Consider the following 12134-nt stretch of genomic DNA (forward strand, 5'->3'; position numbering starts at 1 on the left):
TGGGACAGACACACAGACTGTGGGACGGACACACAGACTGTGGGACGGACACACAGACTGTGGGACACACATACAGACTGTGGGACAGACACACAGACTGTGGGACGGACACACAGACTGTGGGACACACACACAGACTGTGGGACAGACACACAGACAGACTGTGGGACAGACACAGACTGTGGGACACACACACAGACTGTGGGACACACACACAGACTGTGGGACGGACACACAGACTGTGGGACACACACACAGACTGTGGGACAGACACACAGACTGTGGGACACACACACAGACTGTGGGACAGACACAGACTGTGGGACAGACACACAGACTGTGGGACGGACACACAGACTGTGGGACACACACACAGACTGTGGGACGGACACACAGACTGTGGGACAGACACACAGACTGTGGGACAGACACACAGACTGTGGGACAGACGGACAGATGAAAGACCATTTTAACTGTTTTATTAACAATCATTTCTTACAGTTTGTGTAGAGACGTGTGAAACAACACAACTCTGGTCCTGTCACATCGTGACTTCCTGTTCGGCCTCCTGGAGCCTCTTCCTGTAGCATGCAAGCTGGCAGCCAAGCACAAACACCTTTTCCTGGTGGGACGTGAGCTAGTCAGTGAAATTAACAAGATGCTCGGGGGGGGGGGGATCTGTACCACTGCCCATCCCCACCACCACCACACACACACGCACACACATAAAATCAAGGAGGTCAGAGGTCAGCCAGAGTTGGCAGGGGTGGACCGTTTGCTCAGGAACGATTTATTCATCCATCCATCCATCCATCATCCAAACCGCTCATCCTGCTCTCAGGGACGTGGGGATGCTGGAGCCCTTCCCCGCAGGCACTGGGTGGCAGGCGGGGAGACACCCTGGACAGACCACCAGGCCATCACAGGGCCCACACACACACACACACACACACACACCTAGGGACAACTTCGTCCGGCCGAGTCACCTGACCTACTTGTCTTTGGAGTGTGGGAGGAAACCGGAGCCCCCGGAGGAAACCCACACAGACACGGGGAGAACATGCAGACTCCATACACAGGACGACCCGGGACGACCCCTAAGGTTGGACTACCCCGGGGCTCGAACCAGGACCTGCTTGCTGTGAGGCGACCGCGCTAACCACGGCGCCACCGTGCCGCCATGAGAGAATCACGCCAGATCAAAATCTCTGGGATGAGCGTGTACCAAGCTATCCTTATTTTGGAGGATGTGAGTTTTACTGGAAACACTTGGAGGACGAAGACGCTACACAAGGAGACAACACCTGAAACTGGAGGGGAACAGAGACGCAGCAGATGGGAGGCGACCGCGCTAACCACGGCGCCACCCACGATTTATCTAATGCATCTAAAATCCATCTCCCTTGCTACCCCCCCCCCCCCCCCCCGAGGGACCGACGAACCGGCTGGGCTCATCACACTCACCCCACACACACAGCAAGGGAGCTACAACAGCCCCACAAATAACAACACAAATCTGAACATCAAAGAAAGAAGCTGTTCATTTTCTTCTGGGGAGTGTGTGTGTGGTGTGTGCTGTGTGTTGGTGTGTGTTAGTGTGTGTGTGGTGTGTGTGTGGTGTGTGTGTGTGTTAGTGTGTGTGGTGTGTGTGGTGTGTGTGTGGTGTGTGTTGGTGTGTGTGTGGTGTGTGTTGGTGTGTGTGGTGTGGTGTGGTGTGTGTGTGTGGTGTGTGTTGGTGTGTGTGGTGTGTGTGGTGTGTGTGTGGTGTGTGTGTGTGTGTGTGGTGTGTGTGTGGTGTGTGTGTGTGGTGTGTGTTGGTGTGTGTGGTGTGTGTGTGGTGTGTGTGGTGTGTGTGTGGTGTGGTGTGTGTTGGTGTGTGTGGTGTGTGTGTGGTGTGTGTGGTGTGTGTGTGGTGTGTGTGGTGTGTGTGTTGGTGTGTGTGGTGTGTGTGTTGGTGTGTGTGTGTTGGTCAGCCTGCTCTCGGGCTGTAGAAAGGCAGGGCTCTGATGAAGGCGTCCAGGCGGCTGGTAAACAGGTCACTCTGTAAACTCTCACCGAGAACACACAGAGGATTCTTCACGATATACTCCACATACAGCTGGAAGACAAACCCCGAGACCACATGGAAGAGGACACACACGCACACGCACACGCACACACACACACACACACACATTGAGTAAAACCATCACACCTTACTATGAACAGATCAATCATTCTGCTTATTTGTGTGCGTGCATATGTGTGTGTGTGTGTGTATGTCCATGTGTATGTGTGTGTGTGTGTGTGTGTGTGTGTGCAGGAGTCTTACAGTGCTGTAGATCTGATGCAGAGTGTCTCGTGCATTGGGGACAGACAGGTCTGTGTTTAGGATGAATTTCAGTCCAGTTGGAGTTTCATAATAATGAAGTTTATACCTGCTGGTCTGAAAAGACAGGAAACCATCCTTCCTGAGACAGGAAGTTGAGAAAAACAACCACTGGCAGAGAGACAGGGCAGCGACACACAGACACTATAGAATGTTAAGAATTGGCCTGTCAAGTCAAGTCAGTTTTATCTGTACAGCCCAATACCACAAATTACACATGTGCCTCAGGGGCTTGACAGCAACACAACATGCTGCCCCCCCCCCACACACACACACACGGGATGAGGAACACCTCCCTGAAACCTTTAACGGGCAGAACAAACAGGAAGGAGCCTCAGAGAGCACCAGAGGGGGACCTCTCTCCCAGGACACACAACGTGACATGATGTTGTGTTTACACAACTTACACAGCACAACACTGAAAGAGGATAACGCCGTTATAATGAATTATAGAGTATATGAAGAACCCAGCCACTGAGGATGCACAAGCCAGCTCATTCTTAGTGCCGGTCCCAAGCCCGGATAAAGGGGGAGGGTGCATCAGGAAGGGCATCTGGGCTAAAATCTTTGCCAAATCAAAAGTCATAAGTCAGATTTCCATACCGGATCGGTCGAGGCCCGGGTTACCAACACCACCACTGGTACCGTGGCCTTCTTTCTGGGGCCGCCCTTACCTGCTGAAAGTGGACGGCATTCACCCTGCTGGGGACGGCGCCGCTCTTTTGTCTAGCAATATAGACAGCTGTTTACGTTTAGTTTGACACTAGGGACTTATCATTCGGCAGGTTGCCGGTGATTAGAGAGCCTGCTAGGTTTAAATCTAGTGCGGGTGTGGAGTCAAAAAGTTTAATTAATATGATTCGTCAGGGAATTTCTCATAGTGTAGATTATCAGCCTGATAGCTTGGTCTATAACATTGAGACTGTCTCCCTACCCTGCTGTATTGCTCCCAAGCTCTCCTCTCCTAAATGTGTGAATCACAATAATCTAGTAATTATTCCTACCACTGGTAGTGGTGAGATGTGCAACAAAGTACCTAATAATCTACAAAACCAAACAGCTAATGTTATCAAGACTGTGGCCACATATCGTCCAAAGTGTTGGTGGCCAAAACTCTCAACAAGGTGTCTAATTCCAGTTAATCTTTCACCTATTGGTAGCTTTAAAGCTCCGCCTACTACTGATCACTTCCACAAGACGCTTAAATTTGGTTTCGTAAACATCAGATCACTGTCTACCAAAGCCTTACTAATAGATGATCTGATTCTTGAACATAGTTTTGATATGATTGGGTTATGTGAAACATGGCTGAAACCAAATGTTTTCCTTCCCTTAAATGAAGCTTCCCCACCTGACTATACTTATGCCCATGTAGCTCGGGCAAATAAACAAGGTGGGGGGGGGGGGTTGCCTTAATATATAAATCTATTTTCAATCTGACTTCTAGACTCGAATCTAAATTCCAGTCTTTTGAGGCTCTTGTTCTTGGTCCATCTCCCTCAGCCATGAATAGATTCGGCTCAGTCCAGATTGTGATACTCTATCGGCCTCCTGGCTGTTACTCGTTATTTCTTGAAGAATTTGTCTCAGGCCTCGTTACTCACACTGATGAGATTCTAATTCTAGGTGATTTCAATATTCATCTGAATAAGGCTGCTGATCCTCTAAGTAAAGCCTTTCTGGCACTAGTTGATACTTTTGGGTTCACTCAGTTTGTCCAAGAGTCGACTCATTGCAGTGGTAACACCCTTGATTTGGTTTTATCTAAAGGAATAGCTGTTTCTGATCTGAATGTCTTACCAACCACATCTGCTGTGTCTGATCATTTTCTCATGTAATTTGAAGCATTATTGGCCTGTCCAGTTAATGTCAGCACAGATGTAACTGCCACTCGCCACATTGGTCCCTCCACTGTAGCTGCATTTGGCCAGCAGCTGCCTGAAGTCTTGGCTCCTTTCAGTGTGGTAACTGACTCTGTTGGAAATTTCACTAGTGACTTAAATGTGGCCCTCTCTAGTCTCTTCGATTCAGTTGCACCTCTCACTACCAGAGCTAGGCAACTAAAGTGGCCAACACCCTGGTTTAATGATGAGACACGTGCTCTTAAGCGGACCTAGAGGAGACTGGAACGTAAATGGCGAAAATCAAAATTGGAAGTTTTTACCTATTGTGGCATGAGTGTTTATTGAAATACAAGCGTGCCTTATCTACTGCAAAAACATCGTATCTCTCTCACTTAATAAATATTAATAAACATAACCCCAGATTTCTCTTTGACACTGTATCTAAACTTACTAAAAAGCAGTCGTCTATTAGCTGCTCACCATTCACAGCCCATGAACTTCTAGATTTTTTCTGCAATAAGGTTGATGAGATCTTAAACAAAATTAGTTCTTCAACTCCGTCTACTCCTGCAGATCCTGTCTTACCTAATTCATATCTACACAATGAGTCACTGACAGTTCCAGTTATTACAGCTTTTGAGACTAGCTCTCTTGATACTTGGACTAAGTTCGTGTTAGCTTCTAAATCAACTGCTTGCCTACTTGACCCCTTACCAGCAAAGCTTTTAAAGACCTCTGGCCTTTTCTTGGACCTACAATGCTAGACATCATTAATTTATCTCTTACTACTGGCATTGTTCCCAGCAGTCTTAAGACAGCTGTGGTTAAACATCTACTTAAAAAACCGCACCTCGATCCAGGGTCTCTTAATAACTATCGGCCAGTCTCTAATCTTCCATTCTTCTCTAAAGTACTAGAGTTGTGTATCAACAACGTTTGACCCATATAAACGAAAATCATCTATATGAACCTTTTCAGTCGGCTTTCAGGCCCTGTCACTCCACTGAAACTGCTCTGACCAGAGTGGTGAATGATCTTCTACTGGCGATCGACTTTGATTCCACTTCTGTGCTTCTACTACTGGACCTCAGTGCAGCCTTTGACACCATTGATCACTGTATACTTTTAGATAGATTAAATTGTAATTTTGGTGTCTCTGGCTTAGTGCTCTCTTGGCTTAAGTCCTACTTATCTTGAAGAACACATTGTGTCTGCTATAATAATATTATGTCAAAATTCTCTGACATTAAATATGGTGTACCTTAGGGCTCAGTTCTTGGCCCTCTACTTTTCTCTCTTTACATTACACCTCTTGGCCAAATTATACGCAGTTATGGAATACATTTCCATTGCTATGCTGATGATACTCAGTTGTATGTGCCTATAAGGGCTGATGATCATACTCAAATGACTAACTTAGAGGCCTGCTTGGCTGCTGTGAAAAACTGGATGTCACTTAACTTTCTGCTTTTAAATTAGGATAAAACCGAGATGCTGGTCATTGGCCCTGCTAGACACAGACAGACACCAATTTGATCAAGTAACGATAACGATCGACAACTGCGTGGTTTCACAAAGTGTGGCAGCCAAAAATCTTGGTGTTACATTTGATTCCAGCCTTTCCTTTGATAAGCACATTAAAGAAATCACCAAGACTGCCTTTTTTCACTTACGTAACATAGCTAAAATTTGGTCTTTTCTCTCCATGGCTGATGCAGAGACTCTAATACATGCATTTGTTTCATCCAGACTTGATTACTGTAATGTTGTGTTCTCAGGTCTGCCACGTTCTAGTACTAAACGTCTTCAGATGGTTCAGAGTGCTGCTGCTAGAATCCTAACTAAAACTAAGACATTTGACCATATTACACCAATTCTTGCCTCCCTTCATTGGCTTCCTATCCATGTTAGATCAGAATACAAGGTGCTCCTGCTGACTTATAAAATCCTAAATGGGCTTGCCCCATCCTACCTGTCTGATCTCCTTAAACCGTACATTCCACCTCGAGCTCTTCGTTCTCAAAATGCAGGGCCCCTGTGTGTACCCAAAGTTAAACAGAAGTCAGCTGGTGGCAGCAGGGCCTTTTCCTATCGGGCTCCATTGTTGTGGAATAACCTGCCTGCTGCCATCAGACAATCGGAGTCTGTTGAGTCCTTTAAATCCAAACTTAAAACTCATCTTTTGGCCTTAGCTTACAATTAGTTACCTTTAAGTTGAGTGCTTCACAACTTGTACTGGATGGTGGGTTGGTTTCTGTCTCAATGAATTTACCAACCACTGTTCTGCCAACGAGATTATAGAGTACAGATTATAGAGTATAGACTATAGATTATAGAGTATAGATATGACTAGTTGATGACTTAATTGATTATGACTAATGACTATTGCAACCTGTTCTCTTCTCTCACGTCTTTTCTCTCTCTCTGAATGATGTCTTCTCCTTTCCCTTTTTCTGTGTTTGAATGGTGTCATGTGAGTCTCCCTTGTGTGCACTTGCAGTCGGTTCTCCTCCCAGGTCTCCGTGGTGATGGTGGACGCTGCCTGCCATTCCTCTCCTCACATAATTTTTTATACATGATGATGCTGGTTGCGTGGCTTGGGTCCTGGACTGTTCCGATGGCATCTGGACACTGCTTAGCATCCTGTGCATCATATTCTTCATAAATTTTACAAGTCCATTATAATTCTGTTATTCTCTTTCAATGTTGTATTATGTAAATTGTGTAAACACAACATCTATTGCACGCTGTCCGTCTTGGGAGAGATATCCTCCTCTGTTGCTCTCCCAGAGGTTTCTTCCTATTTTTTCTCCCTGTTAAAAGGTTTTTTTTTTTTGGGAGCTGTTCCTTATCCGATGAGAGGGTCTAAGGACAGGATGTTGTGTTGCTGTTAAGCCCACTGAGGCACATTTGTAATTTGTGATATTGGGCTATACAAATAAAATTGATTTGATTTGATTTACCGTTGGCCAGCAGGGTGCCGGTGGAAACTATGCTACCAAATATATGAAGAATATGATGACGCCACCAGAACAGCCCAGGACCTGAGCCACGTGACCACCATCACCATGTAGACCTGACAGGACAGACTGCGCATGCCCACAGGGGAGTCTCACATCACACCATTCACACACACGGAAAAAGAGACAAGAAAACACATTAGTCACACATCAGAGTGAGAGAAGGATATAACACTGAAACAGGATAACATAATTACATGGATTTATAAGATGTATACAAAATCTGATGAGGGGGATGTCAAGCAGTGTCCAGGTGGCAACCACCATCACCATGGAGACCTGGGAGGAGGACAGACAAGGAAGACTCACATCACACCATTCACACACACACAAGAGAAATGAGAAGACATCATTCAGAGAGAGAGAAAGACATGGGAGAAAAGAACAGTTTGCAATATCAATAATCTATACTCTATAATCTGTATTCTATAATCAATAATCTATACTCGGTACTCTATGATCTATATGCTATAATCTATACGCTATAATCTATACTCTATAATCAATAATCTATGCTCTATAATCTAGTCGGCAGAACAGTGGTTGGTAAATTCATTGAGACAGAAACTGACCCGCCATCCAGTACAGGTTGTGAAGCACTCAACTTAAAGGCAACTAATTGTAGGCTAAGGCAAAAAGATTAGTTTTAACTTTGGATTTAAAGGACTCAACACACTGTGATTGTCTGATGGCAGCAGGCAGGTTATCCACAAGAACGGAGCCTGATAGGAAAAGGCCCTGCCACCAGCTGACTTCTTTTTAACTTTGGGTACACACAGGAGCCCTGTATTTTGAGAACGAAGTGCTCGAAATGGCATGTAAGGTTTAAGGAGATCAGACAGGTAAGATGGGGCAAGCCCATTTAGGATTTTATAAGTCAGCAGGAGCACCTTGAAGTCTGATCTAACATGGATAGGAAGCCAACGAAGAGAGTCAAGAATTGGTGTAATATGGTCAAATTTCCTAGATTTAGTTAGGATTCTAGCAGCAGCATTCTGAACCATCTGAAGACTTCTAGTACTAGAACGTGGCAGACCTGAGAACAGGACATTACAGTAATCAAGTCTGGATGAAACAAATGCATGTATTAGAGTCTCTGCATCAGCCATGGACAGAAAAGACGGGATTTTAGCTACGTTACGTAAGTGAAAAAAGGCGACAGGCATGGGCGCAAGTCCATGAGTACTGGGACGGCATCCAGCACTTTACCTGTGTCCCCATCCATAGGGTTAGTGGCGGTGTCAGGAAGGGCATCCAATGTAAAATTTTGCCTAATCAGTATGTGGATTGACAAGACCATACCGGATCAGTCGAGGCCCGCATTAACAACGGCCAGCATTGGTGCCGTGCCCTCACAGGGTGCTGATGTAAAATCTGCTGTGGTGACCCCTGAAAAACAGGGAAGCAGCTGAAAGAAGAAGAAAACACAAGTGGAAAAAAGGCAGTGTTGGTGATTTCTTTAATGTGCTTATCAAAGGCTCGGGTCAAACGTAACACCAAGATTTTTGGCTGCCACACTTTGTGAAATCAGAGTTGTCGATTGTTATCATCACTTGAGCAAGTTGTTGTCTGTGTGTAGCAGGGCCAGCCACCAGCATCTCAGTCTGTAAAGGTCACGTTACCATGGAAACCAGACAGGCAGGGTCCGAAATTAACTTTTTGGCTTACTGGCCAAGGGGACTGGTAGATGAAAAAAAATCTACCGGCCAAGCATATTTTTTACCGGCCAAAATAATGAGTAGCCTTTTTGTGCCATACATACGTTTTCAGTACATATCCGTGAGAGAATAAGGTATTGTGTTGAATAAGAGCTTTTAAACATGTGACAAGAGCAGATCTGAAGCAGAAATAGTTTTATGTAAAATTAGTCCATGGTTAAAAGATAAAATGTTACAAGTATGATTTCATGTTTTATTTGCAGTATTATTATAACTACTCGAGAGGCTCCACATGCCCATCCCTAGTCCCAGACTACTTCTCACTCTGCAGCAGCCACTCTCCTTGCACCGCCCATGGAGTCTGGCCTCCTGCTCCTGACGGAGTCTTGGTGCCACAGATCAGCAGCACTGGTTGGCTCCTACTCCCTGATCTCGGGAGATGACAGCTGCACCATCAGTACATCCCAGAGTGTGTCTGAGTTGAGCTTGGACCGCCAATCAGTTTTAACCTGTTTCATGGTGTTGAAGCTAGCACACAGCTAACGTTAGTGCAAGCTAGGTATCACATACTAGTGCTAGCTGGCTAACGTTAGCTACAGCCAGCACTTTGTTTACGCTGTTTAAGGATATTTTGAGATGACAACTAAATTACTCGCACATCCATTGGAAGTGGGAGAGTGGTCTGGCCTTCTTGCCCGTGGCCTGCACAGTCCTAAACCTGTTCTGCATTCTCCTGCTGGTCTGCTCGGACATGGCTGTTAGCGCCTTTACGGAGGATGCTGTGAGGACAGGCTCCGACTGAGCCCGACAGGCCTTCATACAGGTAATGTGACGTCTGGAGGTCTCATGTTCCCTGATGGTTTCTACCTTCATTGTCTTGTTACCGATGACAAATGAATTGCTACGGGTTTTTGGCCTCCTGGCGACAGACGGAGCAACTCACTATCACGGTCTGTGCGTTATACTCCAGCCAGCCTCTCACACCTCCTTTATCGCCATACCTCCACTTTTCACTAAACTTTCTTTTTTCGGTTTGGTGGTGATGGTGGCTTCTTCCTCCTCTTCGGGGCATGGTTGTCTTTTTGATGGTGGTTTCACGGCTTCTAAATATCGCCATGTAACTGGTGTTGCTGGCTAACGCTAGTTAAAAGAATAGAGTAGGCTAGTGCCGAGGGTGACGGTGCTGCTGTCGTTGTTCCTCTCCAGTGTGTGTGTGTGTGTGTGTAATGTTACCCACCAGTAGCGTCTAGCAACATTCTAATGCACTCTGATTGGTTAGTTTCTGTTATTGTTGTTGCTATGTTATTGTTCTAATGCACTCTGATTGGTTAGTTTCTGTTATTGTTGTTGCCATGTTATTGTTCTAATGCACTTTGATTTGCTAATTTCTGTTATTGTTGTTGCTATGTTATTGCTGTTGCTAAGGAGGGAGAGAGAGAGAGAGAGAGCGAGAGAGATGGGGGGATTAAGTGGTTGGATTTCACTTTTTTGGTTACTCGCCATGTGGCAGGTAGGCTTCTGAGATTTACACGCCAGTCAGAAAATCTACTCGCATTTGGCGGGTGACGAGTGTTAATTTCGAACCCTGCAGACAGGATTTTATCTTAACAGAGAAAAGCACACATGAAGGCACCCGCAGTCAGTGTGAAGGATACATGTCCAGTGGTGACATCTTACTGACGAACGATCGAATGGAGAACAACATGCCATACATTAGTTTAAACTCCTGGATGAAAGACATTGATGGACACAGAGACGCGGGGGGGGGGAGGGTAGAGGGGGGGGGGTGGAGAGAGAAACAGAGAGGGGAGAGAGGGGGAAGGAGAGAGAGAGATAGAGGGAGAGATAAACAGATTAGATCTTTCTGAGCTCTGTGACATCATGTTTTGTGAGAATATAAAGAAAGAGCCCTCCTGTTTTGAAAACCCACCTCCTCTTTGGAGATCCCAGCCTGCTTCTTTCTGTTCCACTCGCTGTAGTGCAAACACGTCCCGTTTCGGTCAAATATGTACAAGTTGTGAACCGTCATCTGGAATAAAGACACACAAGCGCCCACAACACATCATACAAACAAGGGTCTGCGTTAACCCGCTTGTGCTGCAGAACCTTTTCTCAGCTCGCACAGAGTTCTGTTAAATGTCTTGTTACTTGTGATCAGGAACATTCATATTACGAACATCAGAATCACTGACGGTGTGTATATGAAACCACTTTGACACTAGACGAACATCAGAATCACTGACGGTGTGTATATGGACCCACTCTGCCACCAGACGAACATCAGAATCACTGACGGTGTGTACATGAACCCACTCTGCCACTAGACGAACATCAGAATCACTGACGGTGTGTATATGAAACCACTTTGACACTAGACGAACATCAGAATCACTGACGGTGTGTACATGAACCCACTCTGCCACTAGACGAACATCAGAATCACTGACGGTGTGTATATGGACCCACTCTGCCACTAGACGAACATCAGAATCACTGACGGTGTGTATATGGACCCACTCCGCCACTAGACGAACATCAGAATCACTGACGGTGTGAATATGGACCCACTCTGCCACTAGACGAACATCAGAATCACTGACGGTGTGTATATGGACCAACTCCGCCACTAGACGAACATCAGAATCACTGACGGTGTGTATATGGACCCACTCTGCCACTAGACGAACATCAGAATCACTGACGGTGTGTATATGAACCCACTCTGCCACTAGACGAACATCAGAATCACTGACGGTGTGTATATGGACCAACTCCGCCACTAGACGAACATCAGAATCACTGACGGTGTGTATATGGACCCACTCTGCCACTAGACGAACATCAGAATCACTGACGGTGTGTACATGAACCCACTCTGCCACTAGACGAACATCAGAATCACTGACGGTGTGTATATGGACCCACTCTGCCACTAGACGAACATCAGAATCACTGACGGTGTGTATATGGACCCACTCCGCCACTAGACGAACATCAGAATCACTGACGGTGTGTATATGGACCCACTCTGCAAGTAGACGAAGAACAGCAAAATCCTTCAAACGGCTGTAAAATGACAGAAACTGACTCGCAGCAGCGGCGAGGCCCCGTCGGCGGCGGCGTTGTTACCTTTCTTTTCCGGTTTGATGCGTCAGCGGGACCCCGGCGGAAAGGTGCCGGTTCAGATGCCTGAATAAAACTCTTCATGGTCCATCACCTTGTTTCGACATTTTTATTGCAAATG

General features: G+C 46.0%; 1 protein-coding gene across 7 annotated transcripts; it reads right to left on the bottom strand.

Annotated features, from left to right (window-relative positions):
* Nucleotides 1-464: 464 nt before the first annotated feature.
* Nucleotides 465-12110, bottom strand: trappc1 (trafficking protein particle complex subunit 1). Of its 7 annotated transcripts, none has more exons than XM_056300542.1 (5): nucleotides 12020-12110; nucleotides 10821-10919; nucleotides 10546-10616; nucleotides 2312-2450; nucleotides 465-2098 (listed from the first exon to the last, which is right to left on the bottom strand). In XM_056300542.1, exons 1-5 carry the CDS (start codon nucleotides 12095-12097, stop codon nucleotides 1970-1972), a joined length of 516 nt encoding a protein of 171 aa, XP_056156517.1. In that variant the 5' UTR covers nucleotides 12098-12110; the 3' UTR covers nucleotides 465-1969. The 7 variants fall into 7 exon arrangements, with proteins under 7 accessions (XP_056156517.1, XP_056156518.1, XP_056156521.1 ...); XM_056300543.1 differs by lacking the exon at nucleotides 12020-12110 and adding an exon at nucleotides 11918-12018; XM_056300546.1 differs by lacking the exon at nucleotides 12020-12110 and adding an exon at nucleotides 11899-11993.
* Nucleotides 12111-12134: the final 24 nt, after the last annotated feature.

The sequence above is a fragment of the Lampris incognitus genome, chromosome 20 (genome assembly GCF_029633865.1).
Source record: "Lampris incognitus isolate fLamInc1 chromosome 20, fLamInc1.hap2, whole genome shotgun sequence".
NCBI classification, from domain to species: Eukaryota; Metazoa; Chordata; class Actinopteri; order Lampriformes; family Lampridae; genus Lampris; species Lampris incognitus.